Source organism: Orbicella faveolata, unplaced genomic scaffold (genome assembly GCF_042242905.1).
Source record: "Orbicella faveolata isolate gen_17 unplaced genomic scaffold, um_ofav_v1 contig_13, whole genome shotgun sequence".
NCBI classification, from domain to species: domain Eukaryota; kingdom Metazoa; phylum Cnidaria; class Anthozoa; order Scleractinia; family Merulinidae; genus Orbicella; species Orbicella faveolata.
The window spans coordinates 30,642,941-30,662,106 of record NW_028301540.1 but is presented as its reverse complement, the minus strand read 5'-3'; the positions used below and the strand labels follow the sequence as shown (position 1 = coordinate 30,662,106).

Sequence of the window (19,166 nt, the reverse complement as noted above, 5' to 3'; positions counted from 1 at the left end):
GGATGGCTAACTAGGTGGTGTCCTATGGCCAGCTCGCCTTTCATGACATCCTTTGGTATTCGACCTTCCTTCATTTGGTGCACATGTCCCAACCATCGCAATCGACACTGTCATTGTTACCATTATATTAAAACAAGATTGTTTTATAGTTGGACCTATTTCGCTTTTTGAGTTGATGACCCATTTTTGAGATTTTCTTTGAGACTAGAATGTCTTCCTCTAGAATACAACACGTTGAATTGAACTGTACATCTCTGTAGTAGCTCAATAACGAGTGTGTTTCTTTTGACCCAGGGTTCGCCAGGACCACCCGGACCTCCCGGACCAATGGGAGAGGCTGGAGAACAGGTTTGTGACTAACGCAATGAAGTGAGATTTTACTCTGTTTGGATGATACGGGCATGGCGTTCATGACTCATAGACTAAAATAAATATTAATTATTGATTGATGGGTTCTCATGTGATATTTTTACTTATTTCTAGGGCGCTCCTGGAGATATTGGCGATCCTGGACCCGAGGGAGATGTAGGACCAATTGTAAGTTCTCCCCCCCCCCCCCCCCCCCACCCACACACACACACACACACACACACAGACACACTCTTTGTTTGATTGTTGGCTTTTTGTTTTGTAAAATTAGGCTTCTTTCTCGAGTACTTTGAAGGAATCAAGCATGGCGGATGATAACAACTCCAAGGCATTGTCCCCTTTACCTCCCTCTCCGTCTCCGTCCCTCCCTCAGTACCCCTGGTACTCTTAGATAGATAGAGGCACTCGATCGAGTCCAACCATGACTGGGCCTTACCCGTCCCTGACCCCTTGCCTATTTCCTTACATGCTTCTAAAGTCTTAAATTAACACTTGCTGTCTTTTTATTCAGGGACCACCCGGACCTCAGGGAACAGTGGGAGCTCCCGGTGTCTTAGGAGCACTTGTAAGTAGACGGCTTTTCAGTGAATTCGCGGAAAGTTCGGTATACTCATATTAGACACAAAAGTCATTTACTATATTGTCATAGAGTACGACGGACATTTGAGAACGCGAGAGAAATTTAGAAAACGTGAGCGACAACATAAAAAGGAAACAAAACAATGGCACTTTAAGGGGTGCATGGCTATGAAAAAAAATTGGTCAGCAGGTCTTTGAAGTTAGTTGAAATTTGCCGATTTTATATTATTGGCTCCTCAGAAATTTCATGACTTATGCTGCAGCGATCGTAAATAAGGCTTATCAGACTTTATCGTCGATATATTATTAATTGAAACTGTCTGATGTGAAAAGAATAACTGACCAGGTATTGGGATCCAAGGGGCTGTTAAGGAAAGAACCTCGTTACCTCGGATATTCTGAACGAAGGACTTCAACTGTTCAAAAATTCAATTTTAGATCTAGTGCCGAATCCGCGCAGTCAGACCTTACCCTACCATAATGAGTATGAAGCTAGTTACATGTCATCCACTTAAACAATGCAATAACTCTAGCCAATCACAAAGGACACAAACAATTCATTAAACCAATCACAACTTGAAGTACATGCAGCTCACGCAAAGCGCGGGAAAACGAGTGCAGGCGGGTCACAATTGGTTTTGGTTTTGTTTCTGATTGGACAAAAAAGTGGCGCGAGTTTTTTAAGCCAATCGTGTAGTGTATTAATGTAAAACCAATTACTTTTCGACACTCGAAAGAAAACCGCTCTAACTAGTTAAAGGTCTGAGTGTGAGGACCTTTAGCCTGCGACACAGGGAGTCTACACTGCCGGTTTAACCTGTCTGTGGTACTTCTGGCTGCACCGCAGGTTTACCGGCTGTATCGCAAGGAAGGAACGTTATAGGAAGTGATCTTTGCTAACTTGTTTTCCAACAGGGAACAGTTGGACCGCCGGGTGAAAATGGAGCGCCAGGACCTATTGGACTTCTTGTGAGTATCTTTGTATTAGAACTGCTTTTTCTTACAAAACGCATTCTGTCAAATATTTCAGTCTGAAGTGATTCAAATCTTCATGCTAGTGTAGTATCTCGTCCCGAAGATAAACCATCTAGCAAACCCTAAGCTGCAAGATAGATCGCCTCAGATATTGAGAATACATGACACGTTCGTGACACGTCCGGTAGACCCGCAGGCTGTGGGATGAATCCACAGGACAAGTTAACTTAATCGAGAGATACTTGAATCTGTTCTCCAAGAAATATACTAGTCTTGTTGTAACTCATCTAAAAAATCAACAAACTGATAGCAATTGATATCTAAGTACAAAGATATTTCGACACCGATAAAGAGAAATAAAGTATCTTCAACAAGCGAAAGATAAGAGGAAAATAAAAGAACGAACTTATTTTGACAATTCAAACCATTAACTATGTTCAAACTAAGCTGCGAAATAACTTTACTGTAAGTGATCGTTTCGACTGAAATATTATGTCAAGTAACCCTCGCCAGAGAGTTTCGTATCTAGTAGTCAAACATGATGAAAATAACAATGAAAATAATTTTACTACAAGCCATTTTGAATTGAAAAATGGCGTAATTGAAATGATAGCAAAGGTGTTCTAAGTTATCACCTCAGTGGCAATGCTGTAGAATAGCTGAGGCTCTCCCTCCCCGACCCCCTTTTTTAAATGATTCGTCATCTTTTGTTCACTTAACAGGGACCTGTCGGACCCCCCGGCCCAGACGGAGAGAGGGGACTGGACGGAGCAAAGGTATTGTCATTTGGAGGGGGCTGTAAAAACTTGGTTCAAGTTGACTAGAGAAGCCTTATGCTAACTGGCGAAGGTGCTCTGCCCCACTTTCTGTCGCAACTGGCAACTTAAAAGAGTGGCTGCCCCTCTTGTCGTCTAAGACTTCTCTCAAACTGGCCATTATTGTATCAGAGAGACACTATGTGACTTAGTTTGATCATTGATGGGACAGAAAGTTCTTGATGGAGTATTGCATTTTATTATCAACTTCTTAGACAGCTTTATCGTTCTTATTAACGTCACGACTTGATGTCTTGATTATTTGATATTGTTTGTTTAGTTATTTATGTATTTGTTCATTCATTCACTCGTTCATTCGTTCGTTCGTTCGTTCGTTCATTTATTCATGCTTACATTCGTTCGTTCGTTTGCTCGTTCGTTTAGTCATTCATTAATTCACTCGTTGCTTGGTTGGTTCATTCATTCATTTATTCATTCATTAACTCGTTCGTTCGTTCGATAGTTCGTTAATTGACCCGTTCGTTCGGTAGTTCGTTCATTCACCCGTTCGTTCGTTTATTTAGGATTTGTTTGTTTCCTTTTGTACATGATAGGGTGATCCCGGTGAACCCGGTGCTGATGGCAAGCAAGGCCTGACCGGACAGCCTGTAAGTCTCCTTTTTTATGCTCTCCCAATTGCTTCTCAGACTTTTTTTAACAGCCGGTAAATGAACAAAGTCGAGCCCTTGTGTGACACCTAGTCACAAAAGAGATAGATAACAATGAAGAAAGTTTTATGGCTATTTATGCTGACTGACTGTTTACATCGTGCACCATAGATTTCATTAGATGGACGATAAAAATCAGAGAAAAGAAAATGAGTCAAAACGCTCTTCAAATCTACAATGCGTTGATAGATGTTTCTAATTTTCTTCAATTTTAACAGGGTCAAGACGGGAGACCAGGGGCGAGAGGAAGTGGAGGAGAAAGAGGCAAACGGGTGAGAATCAAGCTTGTGTTGAAGTCTGTTTTGTGTCCTCAGTGTAGTAGACAGAAAACAGCGAACTATTCTAATTCTAAGTCAAAAGTGTGAATTTCATTTGAGAAGAATTGGAAAACTATCAGCACCACACGAAACTAGAGCTCAACAGGTATCAGTTAAATGGTCACAAACTTGCTATTGAAAGTTAGAACCACCTTGTACAGCACAACAAATTGTACCAAACGAAGTACTGGTAACACGCCCCATTTTTATCCACAGACTAAACGTTAGAACCACAGCGTAAACAGTACCACATGAAAGTACTGCTTAATAGCGTTCATTTGAATGGTCACACACTAGGGTTTCATCCACAGACTTAAAACGTGGTAACGTGGCTGAGTTTGATCCAGAAACTTGACGGTTACTGCAAGATTGCCATTCATTGATGTGAAGTAACAGGCTGGACCAATAATAAGAAAAGCGGGTGAAAATAAGGAAAACTTGCAGCAATTGCAAGCAGTTTTGAATTGCCAAATTTAGTAGAGTGTGCACAGCTGAGATGGAAAATGTCATACTCCGGCCTCTTAAAGGTTTGGTCCCTCTCACGATACCTTGCGTGGCTCTTTTCCACGTATTATGGCACATTGTTTTGATAGCGGACTACCAGCGAGCCATATAAGGTCATATGGTAATTTTTTGTTTCTTTGCTATTCTTTGATAGGGTCCCCCAGGCCCTCCGGGTCCTCCAGGACCGAGAGGAGACATAGGCGAGGCGGTAAGTATGACGACAAGAATCACTTATGGTCTTAAAAGTTGATCACTTCCCACCACACTCTGATTTACAAGACAGGATTGATGCTTGTGCAGAATTTGAAATTGAAGACATTTTATAATTATTACCGTTTCTAAAACAAAAACTGGGGCTGTCAGAGTTTAGCCTACGTAACAATTGTTTTCCAAGAAAATGAACTTGCATGTAATTATATATTTTCACAAGTAAAGTGAATTTTAATCCCTCAAATTTCCTGGTCAGCATCCAATCCAAAATCCTCCTGATCGTTTATTAAATGAGAAAGCCTAAAGTTCAGTGGCTCATAACCGAGCTACCCCTAGATGGAATGCTAGTCCATTTCAGGCTACTTGCCATCATTCTGAGCTATCCAGATGTCCCAACATATCAGCCAGGCGGAGATAGGCACTGCGAGAAGGAAGTATCTTGCCCGCTTCTTGGTCATTAATTAATTAATTTATTTATTTATTTATTTATTTATTTGTTTGTTTGTTTGTTTGTTTGTTTTCCTGGTTACTGCATTACAAAACACTGAAATGTTTTTTGCAGGGACTGAATGGTGGACCAGGTCCCCAGGGACCCCCCGGCCGCAAAGGACCAAGGGTGAGTTAAAAGTTGGTTAAATCCAAGATGGCCGACTGTTTAAGACAAACAACTGTTTCAGTAGGCGGGATAAATCGCTGGGAATTGTTACATACCGAGGTCCAATGCAGAAGCCTGTCACGTGACCTGGTTAAACCGTGGTCACACTGTGCAAAACACATCGTCTGTGTGAACACGCTGCATACGGCTAATCTCGTCCCAGATCTCTTTGCCTTCGCCTCCAAGAGATATGGTAACTAGATTAGGGTAAGGTTTCCGTTCTTACGTCATTCACATGTGTTTGTTTCAGGGTGAATCTGGAGCCCCGGGTGAACTTGGAGCTGATGGCATTGCCGGAGAAGAGGTGAGAGGAATGGGACTGAGTGGAGTCCAGTCTGTATCTTTCGCGTAATGTCCACTGCAAAGGGAGAGCGCAGCTTGTTCAGCGTAGACAGAATAGAAAGGAAATGAAGACAAAGCAATTCCTGGTAGCAATAATGATAATAATCTCTGTACGAAGAAGGAAGATTCAGTTAAAAATAAGAGCCCAATCAAATGCAGGACACCTGAATGTTGTCATTGGACACCCGAGGAGTGACTGACTGGTGATCTAATTGTATATTTCGACTGGTGTGCTTAGATACGCTAGAAGGCGATGAGGACAATTATTAATTGTTAAGGCTCTGTGTGGCTAAGTGTCTTTGCTTAGCTCTCAGGTTTCAGTAGCATGAAACGACTATGAGCTTTGCTACTCCGCCGGGATGGAATGCCAGCATTTTTGAGGTTGGCCAAACACTCCACTGCTACCCTTTTATACACCTCGGCTTAAAAAGCCTTGAGAGTTAGTGTCTTACCCAAGATCATATCACAGTGACCCGAGCCGACTCTTGAACCGGACCGCTCGATTACGGGCTTTAATGCGCTAACCATCAGACCACTATTATTTTGAATAACATATATTAAATGATTTAGTTCTTAAACTATTCACTGTTTGTTCTAGGGACCTGACGGACCCCCCGGACCACCTGGTAAACCCGGCTTCCCAGGCACAGATGTAAGTTATGATGTAAAATAATATACGCACATACGAATTACACATACATTGTAGAGCTCAAATCTAAGGTGTTAACGATGCCTATGACCAAGCAAAGGGATGTCAAAGGAAGATGGACGGAAGGAAAAGTCCGTGCTTGAGCCTGTAAACCCATTGCATTGGCGCTTTCTTGGTTTCTGTAGAATGAAGAGTCAAGGAGTATTTCAACTCTCCCCTGGATGAGACGTTAGCTCATCGCAGGGTTACCCTTCGCAGTTGAATTTGTCAGTACCCATTTATACACCGCAAAAGACGCTGTGAAAGTGACGTGAGACAAGGCTCGAATCCAAAAATACTCAGTCAATCCGAAATACAGTGCACAAGTCATCAGATCGCCGCTCTGAAGATGAAAGTGAGAATAAATAACGTGGCCTTACTTTTGTCGACGTTATTCGGTACGGTCTCGTACATACATCGGTGAACGTATCCTGTTGCACATTTGCGAGACATACGAGACTGGTATTCTCGTTCGCTTCGCTCAGCCGAATAGAAAACATTTCTATGAGAAGTAAAGGGCAAATAATACAACAAATAGTGGAGAGAGCCGCTTGCAACAGTCGAATTTTTTCACAAGAAACTAAGGCACGCTGAATACGGATTACAAGCCAGAGAATACCCGTAAAACTGTAGACGAGGGTTAAACAACGATAATAGGCCATTTCCGCCTCCGTTTCAAAACAAGTCCTCATGCAAAACCTTTCATATGAAAAGGAGTTAATTGTACGAAAATGAACCTGTAGGGGAAACACAATTTCATATGAATGATTTCGTGCGAAGACTCGTTTTTATACGGAGGCAAAAGGCAACTCGGGCATGGCCTGTTATAATGAGAAAAAAAAATGTCTCTAGTTAAATGGCGTCAAGTGGTGTGGTATTCATGAGGAGTGGGTTATTCTAATGGGGAAAAAAATGTAATACAACCTAATTAAACAGCTTAAAGAAATAAAATTCAAGGCAAGTGTTGTGTCATGCTGTGTTTGTAGGGAACACCCGGAATACCCGGAACACCCGGAGCACCCGGCGAAAGAGGAGTAAAGGTAACTTCATTAGCTCTTCATCACGTCTTTCTGATTTATTCCCTCGGCCTACTTCTGTAACAAATGTCCTGTTTAGGTGGGGTTGCTGGGAACATTTTAGCGAGGTTAAGTAACAAGCCTGTGAGGCGGAACATGACGTCGATTTTCTGGGAATATTTAGAGTGTGTCTTCGTGTCGGAGCTACCTTCCAGTTAAATGTGTTAAGGCAACGTTCAATTTCAAATAAAAACGTGGTAATACGGCCGTTATAGTTCACATTTTTGTGAAAAGAAATAGATATAGAATTTTCATTTCATATGGTTTTCAGTAGAGGGCGGTAGACTGTTGGCAGTCTGTTAATCTCTCGAAATTCAGCAGGGGTTATTATGAGGCGAGACGCTTAAGCCTAAAGGAGAATGGGTCGAGACTACCGCGTTTTTGTGTTCGCAATGGCTAAACACTCGTCCAAGTGACCCTAAGAGAAAAAACCGGCTACCAGCAGTCTAAGGGTGGCGAACAAATCAGTGGACAACACGTGCAGTGTAATTGTTATTAGATCTGTGTGTTTTGCTGTCACGACGTTCTCCTTGTGATAAAGTGGAATCATATGTAACCAGTGAACAAGAGAGGGGGAAAGATGTTGAAACCCTTACAAGAGAGTGTCTTCCAGATAGCACTTGATTAACGTTCTTGGAAAGGTTTATGTTCGTCACAATATTCAGAGGCACACAAAAAGCCGGTTTAGGCCTACATGAGAAACGTTTCAGCCAGCTCGATTCAGCTGCTGCTCAAATGTCTGAAGAATGCATTTGTATTCACGTTCGTCTGATAACTTCAAGTGACCATGTGCTGTTTATCCTACAGGGCGCCAAGGGATTCCCAGGCCTGGCAGGAAACGATGGTGCTCAGGGAGCCCGTGGAGGGCCTGGGCCGAGAGGTGCACAGGGAGACCGCGGACCCATAGGATCGCAGGTAAAGCCCATGGTTCGATTTTGCACTGATACAAGCCTCGTGTAAAACGTTTTTTTGTTTTGTTTTGTTTTTTCTTTTTCATTTCTTTTTCTAGGGCGCTCCAGGAGAAAATGGTGCCAACGGCGATCGTGGACTGCCAGGAAATACTGTAAGTAATGAGAACTAGAAGTATTTCATCCTCAAATCAATTTAAAGGGATTTTTAGCTATGTCGGTATTAAATAACAACTTGTTGTTCTCCATTTTAGGGAGCTGAGGGTGCAAAAGGAGCACGCGGAGGCCAAGGAGTCAAGGGGGAGAAGGTATATTGACTTCTTTACTACTTGCGCCTTAGATTGTAGAGCATACTGAGCAATACAACAATAGCTTTCATTTGAGATGGTCACACACTAGGATTTAATTCACAGACTAAAAAATTAGAACCACCTTGCTGGCATACAAAAACAGTGCCACACGAAGGTACTGTTCCATAGCTTTCATTTGAATGGTCACACACTCGGGTCTCAGCTGCAGACTTAAACGTTGTAACCATCTTATACAGTACAGTAAACAATACCACGTGAAGGTGCTGTTCCATAGTTTTCATTTTCGGCCGTGTTGTGGTTCCTCTACTTGTTTTTATTTCAAGCTTCTTACAATATCAGTTTTCCTTCACTGCCCCTGAAAGATGGCTTGTGAACCAAAGAAAGGGTCATTGATGCATACCCACCCGAAATGCTCAGCTTTTTCTTTTTTTTTTTTTTTGCTTGAGTTTTTTTCAGTTAGTATACAATAATGTTAACCCCGAATCTGATCACCAGTTTTAATCTTTATTTTCCAGGGTGAACGTGGAATCCAAGGGTCGCCTGGCCGTCAAGGTCTCCAAGGCAGAATGGTGAGTGTATTTTACGTAATTATATCAAACACGAAAGACCGTGTTTGACCACATTTCAAGACACCGAGAAAAGAGTTGAAAATACGACGCGCAGCGGAGTATTTTTGAAGAGCTTCGAGGTGTTTGATAATGAGGTGAAACACTGTCTTGAGTGTTGGATATATCTTCTCAATCGAAACTAAAACTAAGGAGTAAACGGAGAAATAAAATCGTGAAATCTATGCTAATTATAATCAGATCTCTAGGCACCGTCACGTTCATGAAATATGCAATATTTCAGAGTACAAATTTTGCAGAAACTATTTAACATTAAATTCCATATAAACGCTATAATACTGGTTTGGTAAATCATTAACTGGTTTCATTCCTCTCCACGAACCCTTGCTTATCATACAGTAATCATAGCAACCATGTATAGGGTCAGGTGGTAATGTTGTATTTCTGTTCTACCTGTCCAGGGAATTGCTGGGGAACCAGGCAGCAATGGAGCGTCAGGACCTCAGGGCGATCCGGTTTGTATTATATAAAATCTTGCGCGTTTTTTTTTTTTTATTTATTTATTTCCACACGTTTGGTTTTCGGCTCTAACACAAGCTGAAAAGTATGGAAAACCAACAGAAGGATGTTAAAAGGTTGCACGCGTTTAATTCATTGAGAAGTTTGGAAAACCAACAGAAAGAGGTCAAAACATTGCACGTGTTTGATTGGTTGAGAAGTTTGGAAAACCAACAGAAAGAGTTCAAAACGTTGCACGCGTTTGATTGGTTGAAAAGTTTGGCAAACCAACAGAAAGATGCCACAACCTTGCACGTGTTTGATTGGTTGAGAAGTTTGGACAAAGTAAAGGTGCTCTCTATTCAAGCAAAAGTTCCGAAAAATTCCAAACGGGGACAAATGGTACGGCAATTTCGTGGGAAAGTTTCCAGAAAATCTGGAAATTGTTTCATTTCCGAAGAGCGAACTATTCGACCGAAAATTCTGGAAATTCCGGAAGGAAAATCAAAATGGAAGGGAAATTTCCAAAAATCTGAGGGTACCTCGCGAGGTTGTCCTCTTTTCCGAAAATTCTGAAGAATGCTGTTCCACTTGTCGCTGGTAATTTCCGCAAATTCAAACCAGAATTTTTCGTCGAATGGAAAGCGATCTAAAATAAAGAGAGCGAAATTTGCGCGTGTAGTTGATAGTTCTTTGGTAGAGAAGTTTGGAAAACTAACTGAAAGATGTAAAGACATTGAATAGTCTGGACTGCATACCACATTGATGAGTTCATGTATTTTGAACGTTGTTATTTCAATTAAAAATAGGGTGACCCAGGTCCTCTGGGTGAAAGCGGGCCCGACGGGTTCAGAGGTTTACCGGTAAGTTTTTCTTTTTTTTTTTTTTTCTTTCTTGTGTGGTTGAGCGCTGATTTGAAAATGTTGGAGAATTTTGTAAACGTCTACCTAGAAGCGTGACCGAGGGGTTAATGCCGCCAAACAACTCTTGAGCTAGTGGCAGGCCTCGATGTCGTCCGGTCGTTCGGGACGAGTGGATTTTCCTGCCGGGCGAGTAACTTTTATTCTCACTTGCCCAATGAGCAAGGGCTCAAGCTAGTTGTCTGTCAGCTAAATTAGAAAAATAAACTTACCCAGGGCAAGCAAAATTTGAGAGCTGTTCGTCTCAGGCAAAGCTGGAATTCTTTTTTCGAGCCCTGTACTGGTCAGAACGGGACCTGCACCCGCGAACCACAATTATAAGGAAATACAGTCGAACCTGTAAGCAGTCACTCTCTATTAAGCGGTCAGTTTTCAAAGTTCCGTAAATTACCTCCCTTAATTTCTTTAATTTTGACCTCTATTAAGCGGTCACCGTTTGCGAAGTCCCAACAGGACCTTTTCTATTGTCTTGACCTGTATTAAACACACGAGGTACAACAAATGATTTTTTGTTTATTTTCGCAAATCATTAAAACGCCGGAAATAAATGTTTCTAATTTGAGGTCAAATATCTTTTCAGCACTGATTATGTTTGACCTGTTTTTCTTGCAACCTGTATTAAGCGGTCACTTAGCCATTCCCCGAGGGTGACCGCTTGACACAGGTTCGACTGTATTGACTAATTGATGAATTTCTTGATTCTTGTCTCCTATCCTCTTAACTTAACCACGTGCTAATACTGTTAGGATAGACTGTATGTTTATCACTATTTTTTCTTTCTTTGTAGGGTCCTGTTGGAGCTAAGGGTCTCAGAGGACGTCCGGTAGGTATTTTCACTGTGTTCAATGATTGTTGTCGAAACGAGAAACTTTATTCCACAAGCACCTTCTGCCTTTTGGATAAAATGATAGAAATAGAGAACAAGTTAATCTGACAGTGACACTACATAAAAAAACAAATCCAAATTCATCAAACCAAAAGGAATCGAATCTGTTGCCTTGTTCACACCGGGTGGTTACGCTACCGCAGAGTTATACGAGGCTCTGGAAGCTACGGGAAATAAACCACACTTTCCATTGCAGAAAACCTGAAAGTAATAGTTTACTAAGATAGAAAAACATTAAAGAAATAACAATAAACCATGATGGAACAAGGATGGTTAAGGATGGAGAAGATTATCGCGAATTACAAACGACAAGTTTGAAAAATTTAGGCTTAACTTTTCAGGATGCGCAAAAAGTGACGTAGCTCTTCTTCAGAGAGAAAAATAATATGCAATTAAGTTTTTTTACTCATTAAATTTTAATGAAAGGAGAGTGGTCCTAAAATGGGAATTAGTTTCCCTCTGTGACTATCCCACAATCTTTTGGCGTATATGTGGCAAAGTATCATTAAAATTAAACTGAAAAACACCTCACTAGTACCATACGTGAAGTTAAGGTACTTTCGCGAATTCAACGCGAACGGAAGGATTAGTGTTTCCGAGTGTTTTGCACATCTATTGTAGCACTGCGACTATATAGTGTATCGGTTATATTCTTTGCCGATAAATCTCATGATTTCTCCCTTTTTCATGACAATTTTTATTATTTTTTAATCTCACTTTTTTGTCATTGTTGTCTGTTAACTTCATTTTGTTCTTTGTCGCTTTTGAACAGGGACCACGAGGATTTGCGGTAAGTTATATTCATGCGTGCTAAACCTGCACGGTATTAAAACTGTTGTCTTACCGTATACCAGTCGAGGTTTAAAAAATTACTGATAGTTATGCCTTCAGTCTCTCCAGACGAAACTCTGTAAAACTGAACAGCTTTACTTATAAGCTCTGATCTGTGGAAAAAGTGAAACTGATAAGCGAGGTTTTCTTCCTCCTGTTTTTATCCGCAGTGTTTTTATGTTTTATAAACTTAAGTTGTTGCAATGCTGAATATTACTATTGTTATTTTTTTTCTCTCTATAGGGTCAATCAGGCAGACCGGTACGTCCTTCTCAATTCTAAACCTTCGTCTTGTTTCACTTTGACTAGATGTGTTCCGAGCTGCAAAGGCAGCCAGATATTAACTTGAAATTACATCTACCATTGTGAGAGTGTTCATGCAAGCCAATGAAAGACTTTTTTCAAAGCACGACCCAAACTTGATAAAATTATTTATAGATTTAATGTCTCCGTAAAAATTCATTCACTTTTCATTGCCAGGACAACTTTTTGTTTTGATGAATACTTTGATAAGACGACACCTTAACCGATGCAAACTCAGCTACGTTTTTCATCTTTAGTGGAATATTTCCACCCATAAGTTGAAGTCATTTTGTTAATAAAGTTGCTGTTTCTTTGCAGGGACCCCCTGGACCTCCTGGCGAACGCGTAAGTACTGGGATCTAGGAATATGTTATTGTAGAATTAGTGTCCATACGGCCAACAGGGTTTTTGTGGTTTTAGTATCTCTATAATATCTAAAAATAGATTCAAACCAAAAAAAAAAAAGAATTCCGATGCTTTTTCCCATAAAATCAAGCTTTAAATTTCCCGCTTCGGCCACGCCTAATGAGTTGACCGCGTAATGAAAGATTGGTGACGAATGACGTCACTTCAGGAACGTCTCAAAGCTTCATGTTTTTATTTTCCTTGCCTGACGACCGCATTGCTTCACCAACTTCGGTTTGTTTGATTTTTGTCGACGAAAACTCCTCACCACTACTGAAACAACAATGACCTGAACTAGCAGGATTTGACACTTCCTGACATGACGTCACGACCCATTCAGAAACCCAGACTCTTTTTTTGCACTGACTCACGGTAAACTTCATTGGGCGTGGCTGTAACGGGAACTTAAAAGCTAGATCTTAGGGCGTTAAAATGTCGGAATCCAACTTTTTTCCGTAGAATGCCCTTTTGCACATTGTAGAGATACCAAAACTATAAAACCCTGTTGGCCGTATATACACTTAAAGGCACCCAACCTATCGGTGAGCGCGAAAAATGATCTCGGTTTGCAGGCGCGGGAAGACTTTTCCTAGCAGCATACAAGGGCGGGAAAATCATGTAACTCGCCTTAAGCGTGGGAAACATGTAGTGGTGTGCTGAGTAGAAAGAGCGCGAAAATATGTAAAGGTTGGTAGGCGCGGGAAGACATGAACCCAGCTGCATTCAAGGGCGGGAAAATCATGTAACTAGCGTAAGCTTGGCAAAGAGCGCGGGAAAAACGTAGCGCGGCAAGCGATGGGAGGCCTATAACAGCGACAAACATGGGGAAACTTGCACAAGCCAACTCATGGTTGGGTTAGGGTTTTCACTTAACTGGCTTTGCAAATAACGCTCTTAATAAGTCGCTGAAGACGCTGCTGTCGTTTATGAACCACCTATTTAAAAGCTTGTAAATCGCTCTAGTACCAAGCTAAAATAAGAGTCATTGCAGTACTTATGTAACCTGTCGTGTTACTATTAACAGGGTTTGCCTGGCTACCCTGCTCCATCAATGGTGCGTATTTCCCGAACTGGACCACCAAAAGGACCTGGAGGCGGCCCTGGTGATGGGTTTGAACCAGGCCCTGAAGAAGAAAGTGAAGGTGGATTTAACAGAGTAAGTATGGAAGATATCTGTTGGTTTTTTCAAGTCTCGTGCGCGAACCTGTGCCGTTCCTTTTAGAAGGGCTAAATTGATTGATTCATTGATTCATTGATTGATTGATTGATGATTGATTGATTGATCGATCGATTGATTGATTGGTTGATGATTGATTGATTGATGATTGATTGTTTGGTCGTTTGATTGATTGATCGATCGATCGATTGATTTATTCATTCATTCATTCATTCATTTATTCATTCATTCATTGACGGACGTGATTGACGAAAGTGATGAAAGAGCACTGTTTTGCTGCTTTCGTGCGAGATGCTTCTACAATAAACGATTAGTTGTTCCTTTGATAGTAGAAAAAGGACCGTTATTTTAGTTGCACCTTTAAGGAATAAACCGCTCGCCATGTTAATCTTATACAGGGTTGTTTCCAAGAAATTCGCCGTAACATCAGCTTGAGGATAGGAAAACATTTATTTCACTATGAATTTCAGTGTAATGTAATATTAGTTACTGAAGGGATGTGTTAAGCACCGCGTTGTGTTCCGTTAATCAGAAGTAAATTAAATAATATGCATTCAATTACAAGTATATTCGTATTAATGCCATAATAATGTCGATTTGTTGATTTAATAAAAAAAACTTGTTGCCACATACACAAAAGTATATTCACATCGATGTCTTTATAATGTCGACTTTTGCGGTTAAAATGAGAAGACGTAACCAACTTAATAGACTGTAGTTTGTCAGAAACAAAAGCGGAGCCCACTTTGTTTTGTCATAGTCTTAAAATTACTCATCTGTGTCTTTTTCTTTACAGAAACGAAGATCAGCTCCAAGCGTGGTATGTATAATTTCACTCGGAAATCTTTGTTTTGAACGTAAATTTGCACCCTGCAAAAAAGTGTTGTTATGTATTATGGCAGAGCTTGAAGAATTAAAGAGAGAATAAATGATTTTTGCTGAAATTGCTGAAATCAGCCATAATCAGTTGTGGTTCTTACCGAGTAAACAACTCATCCGAACGACGCAGTATTTTTAAAAGGTCATGAAAATCTGGCGCGCTCGTGCAAATAGCGTATCAGGATAGCTTATGGTGCAGTTTTGAAAGAAGATTCCTCTTCATTTGCTTCTCAGGAAATGCAAGTTCTCGATCGCATTGCTGAACTCGGCGAGACGATGTACAAACTGGAACACCGCGACAACTCAGGATTCTTCCCCGCTAAAACCTGCCGTGATCTTCAGCTTTGCCACTCCATTTACAGCCTGGAGGACGGTAATAACTACCCTCTGATCAATAACTTTAAGTAAAGTATCTGTAGGAAAAGTGCGGTACAACGCTGTCAATGTTGTCGCACGATGATTGACTTATTGCAAGTTCCGGCCCTCTCTTTGTCATGTAACGCTACGCTAGGAAGAGAGGGTCCTCTCTCCCGAGAGGGTGCTGTTGCGTGACAGAGAGTGATCCAGAACTGGACTAAGAGTGAAAAGGTAAGTGGGAAGGTAGAAGGGTGGCTGGCTGGTGGCCTAGTAGGGCACATTAGAAGGATGGTCTTCATTGACGTACTGCTGCAAAAGCAACTTCACGTCTTTCACATAAGATGTATTTTTGATTTTTTTCTCTCTCTTTTCTCTTTCTCTCTCTCTCTCTCAAAGCCAAGCTCAAGCAGTTTGCAAGAAATAACATTTTCCTCTCTTTCGATGCCATTAGCCAATAGAAAATTAAACTTTCCAACCAAGCCTCTAGCATTTGCCGAGCAAGATAGCTGAGAAGACGGATTGTCATACGTGTGTTTCTTGTCTAACAGGTGATTATGACATCGATCCTAATGCTGGATCCTCTAAAGACCAGATCAGAGTACACTGCAACTTCACCAACCAAGCCACCTGCATCAGGCCTAAAGTGAAAAAGGTTTGTCGAATTTTCTGTACGTTGAAAACAGCGTGATTTTCTCAGGCAGTTTAATTAAAGTGAATACAGTAACTGTTGTCGTGGTACCTGTGTTAGAAAACGCTCTAAGATTATCGGACGTTAGTTAAGGTAAAGCGAACCGCCATTCGAAAACGGGGATTCACTCTGAAAACGCATCAAATGTTTCCGTCTACACTTAAATCACCGATCATTTGGCATTTGTGTTTGAGGAAAACTCGGGCAGGAATTCATATGATTATCGTGGCGTTATCATTTTCGAAAAGCTCTATTTTCAAAATGTTTTACGTCCACACTATAGCGACAAGCCGGCGTTTTCAAATGCCTCCGGTTTGAAGAGTGTTTTTTGAAAAGCTCCGTTTTCGTGACGGATTAGTGTGTACGGTAGGCCTTGCCGTGGAAATAAAGCTCCATTTTCAAATTAATTTCTCTTGCGTAGTGTGGATGGGGCCTCAGTCATGCTACTCGTTGTGCACATCAGTGGCGGATCATGATGTGCTCAAAGGGGGTGGGGAGGGGGGAGGGGGGAGGCGGCGTGTGTTTATAAGTTTCTTAGTTTATAAATAGGAGCCAGGAGGTTGGGTTCTAGTCTACTGGCCCCTCCCACATTACCCGGTTTAGATAAGTCATAATTACTTTGAAGAAAATGAGACAGGTCATTGCAAGTTTCTGTTATCGTTAATGCCCTGTCGCTTGTTGGTTTTGTATTCCAGATTTCCAAGGATAAGTGGAAAACACAAGTAGATCCCCGTATGAAAGTCGCATGGTACGCTGAGGACTTGAACAATGACACCAAGGTACGTTATGGCTTCAAGTTGAAACATTATACCAGGACCATTAAAGAAGAAATTACACCTCACCATCTACGGGTATTTTATGAACTCACAACGTCACCAGCTTCCAGCTGGCTTGATAGCTCAGTTGGTAGATCACAGCACCGGTATCGCACAGGTCACGTGTTCGAATCCCGTTCAAGCCTGAATATTTTTCAGGCTTTAATTTCACAACTGCTTAGGTTGTGTATATAACTGCGATGATCAATCAAGTACATCATGTCTTCAGAAATTACGCTACGAGACAAGATTCTCTTTCTGGACCTGTCAGAAAGTAGGAATCCAATTTTTACTCTCTTCTAAGTAACGACATTTTGTACGTCCATAGTTTTCCCGACAGTAACGACCCATCCAAAGGTACCCACTACCTGCAACTTGCTATTTCGAAGGTAACCACCGCACCCCACCCCCTTAAAGTATCAATCGCACACCGTAAGGAACGGCCTCGGGGAAACATACGAAAATTATTTTCTCCAAAGAATAAATGACTATACTATTCGGGAGTGAAAACCTTGCGATTCGTCACCTTTTTGATAAACATCTATATTTCCGTCTAAACGTAACAATAAAGTTTATGATGATGATGAAACAGCCTTTATACCCAACTTGTGTTTTTTTCCCAATTAGAAGGTAAAACGATTGCGAACTTGCTGTGATCTACATCCTCGTTTCAAAACGTTGTGTTACCAACATGCCACTTTTTAATGGCTGCTTTCTTCATGTCCTTGCAGATTGAATACGAGATTGACGAGATCCAACTGAACTACCTACAACTGCTAAGTAACCACGCCCAACAGACCTTCACCTTCAGATGTAAAAACTCGGTGGCCTGGTACGACGAAAGCGCGCGCAGCTTTAAGAAGGCGGTCAAGTTTGAAGGTGTCAGCGGTCACGAGTTTAGCTCTAAATCCAAATCAAAGAAAGCTATGATCAAGGTTCCATATGACGGATGCAAGGTAATACTATTAGCACTCTCCAGGATTGAAATCAGAAAAAAAAAAAGAAGAATCTTAAGTTCCGCATGGTAACTTTCATTTGAATGGTCACATACAATGGTTTCATTCACAGACTTAAAAGTTAGAACCACCTAGCACAGGATAATAAACAGTGCCACATGAAAGTACTGCTCAGTAGCTTTCATTTGAATGGTCACACACTAGGAATTGATTCACAGACTAAAAGCTAGAACCACCTTGTACAACATAATAAACAGTATCACATGAAAGTACTGCTCAATAGCTTTTACTTGAATGGTCATACACTATGGTTTTAGCCACAGACTTAAAAGTTAGAACCACCTTGTACAGCATAATAAACAGTACCACATGAAAGTACTGCTCGATAGCTTTTATTTTACGAACTGATTCTTGTGATCTAGGATGACCCTTCTCCCCCCTCCCCTGTGTCTTACCTCTCCTAATAAGATATTGCTGTTCTCCTCAGGTGAAGGACGGAGCACTACACGACACGCAATTTGTGATAACTAGCACCCAGGCCTCCCGGCTCCCTGTTGTAGACTTTGCCGCTTATGATTTAGCCGGTGAACTAGAAGTTGAAATTGGCGAAGTGTGTTTCTGGTGAACTGTGTATAATAACTAGGGACTGTTCCCGCTGTATTTTATTAAACAACAGAACTCTTGGTAGATGTTGTGGACGCAAGCTTACTATTATGCATGTTTAGTTTCGTGTTTCGAAGGAAGTACTTTTTATTGTTAAATATTGTGTCTTACCGTGCCATGAAATGTGATGTCAGTTCGATTCCCTAAGGTCAGCAGATAAATAAAGGATTATTTTTGCAATCGCAAGCGATTTGTAATGCGTAGCGACAAATAACCAATATTAGGATTGTTAATAATGCATAGCTTATGGAAACTGGGCAGTGTTAACGCAAAAATAAACTTGCTGCCCTAAACTAGCGAGGTTTTTTCTTGTTTCTATGTGTGTACAACTTTCCACACAAGAATCTGACATTTACAGCTAGAGAACAAATCGCCTCAACTTAAGTGTTTTTATATTTTATCTTTGATCTTTTCTTATTTGTATGAACGAAACGTTGTATTCACAGCTAGAGAGAATTCATTATAAAGTAATTATTAAATGCTTGAGGAAAGAATGACAATTTCATGTTAGGGGTACACGTACAGCAGAAGTTTACGCGAAGACAATCCACCCTACCCACTCTAGCCAAATATCTTGTTCCGCCATCGTCCTCGAACATTAACCTGAACAGCTAGACTTGCACAATCATCTAACAGTCAAACCGACTGGTCGAGATGATAAAGAGGATTTAAAAAGCGTAAAATAAAACAGAGAAAAGTCGAGAAGCAATTCCTTTAGGAGGAAAGCAATAACAAGCGAAGCCTTTCCCCGGTTTATCGCCTCGATAGACTAGGCGTGGCTTTTTATAGAAGATTTACGAGCCTT

The 19,166-nt window shown here is 41.0% G+C and overlaps 1 protein-coding gene across 1 annotated transcript in view; it reads left to right on the top strand.

Moving 5' to 3' along the window:
- Window positions 1–18,855, top strand: part of LOC110054383 (uncharacterized) — a 50,224-nt gene extending 31,369 nt beyond the window's left edge. The window contains exons 41-69 of the mRNA XM_089285409.1: window positions 295–348; window positions 484–537; window positions 881–934; window positions 1,864–1,917; window positions 2,646–2,699; window positions 3,293–3,346; window positions 3,625–3,678; window positions 4,382–4,435; window positions 5,000–5,053; window positions 5,343–5,396; window positions 6,033–6,086; window positions 7,109–7,162; window positions 8,006–8,113; window positions 8,208–8,261; window positions 8,361–8,414; window positions 8,933–8,986; window positions 9,445–9,498; window positions 10,291–10,344; window positions 11,189–11,224; window positions 12,060–12,077; window positions 12,362–12,379; window positions 12,740–12,766; window positions 13,851–13,982; window positions 14,800–14,823; window positions 15,117–15,255; window positions 15,788–15,891; window positions 16,623–16,706; window positions 17,474–17,698; window positions 18,186–18,855. Of these exons, the coding sequence (XP_089141535.1) occupies window positions 295–348; window positions 484–537; window positions 881–934; window positions 1,864–1,917; window positions 2,646–2,699; window positions 3,293–3,346; window positions 3,625–3,678; window positions 4,382–4,435; window positions 5,000–5,053; window positions 5,343–5,396; window positions 6,033–6,086; window positions 7,109–7,162; window positions 8,006–8,113; window positions 8,208–8,261; window positions 8,361–8,414; window positions 8,933–8,986; window positions 9,445–9,498; window positions 10,291–10,344; window positions 11,189–11,224; window positions 12,060–12,077; window positions 12,362–12,379; window positions 12,740–12,766; window positions 13,851–13,982; window positions 14,800–14,823; window positions 15,117–15,255; window positions 15,788–15,891; window positions 16,623–16,706; window positions 17,474–17,698; window positions 18,186–18,323 (1,971 nt within the window). The 3' untranslated portion in view covers window positions 18,324–18,855. The remainder of the gene's footprint in view (window positions 1–294; window positions 349–483; window positions 538–880; window positions 935–1,863; window positions 1,918–2,645; window positions 2,700–3,292; window positions 3,347–3,624; window positions 3,679–4,381; window positions 4,436–4,999; window positions 5,054–5,342; window positions 5,397–6,032; window positions 6,087–7,108; window positions 7,163–8,005; window positions 8,114–8,207; window positions 8,262–8,360; window positions 8,415–8,932; window positions 8,987–9,444; window positions 9,499–10,290; window positions 10,345–11,188; window positions 11,225–12,059; window positions 12,078–12,361; window positions 12,380–12,739; window positions 12,767–13,850; window positions 13,983–14,799; window positions 14,824–15,116; window positions 15,256–15,787; window positions 15,892–16,622; window positions 16,707–17,473; window positions 17,699–18,185) is intronic.
- Window positions 18,856–19,166: the final 311 nt, after the last annotated feature.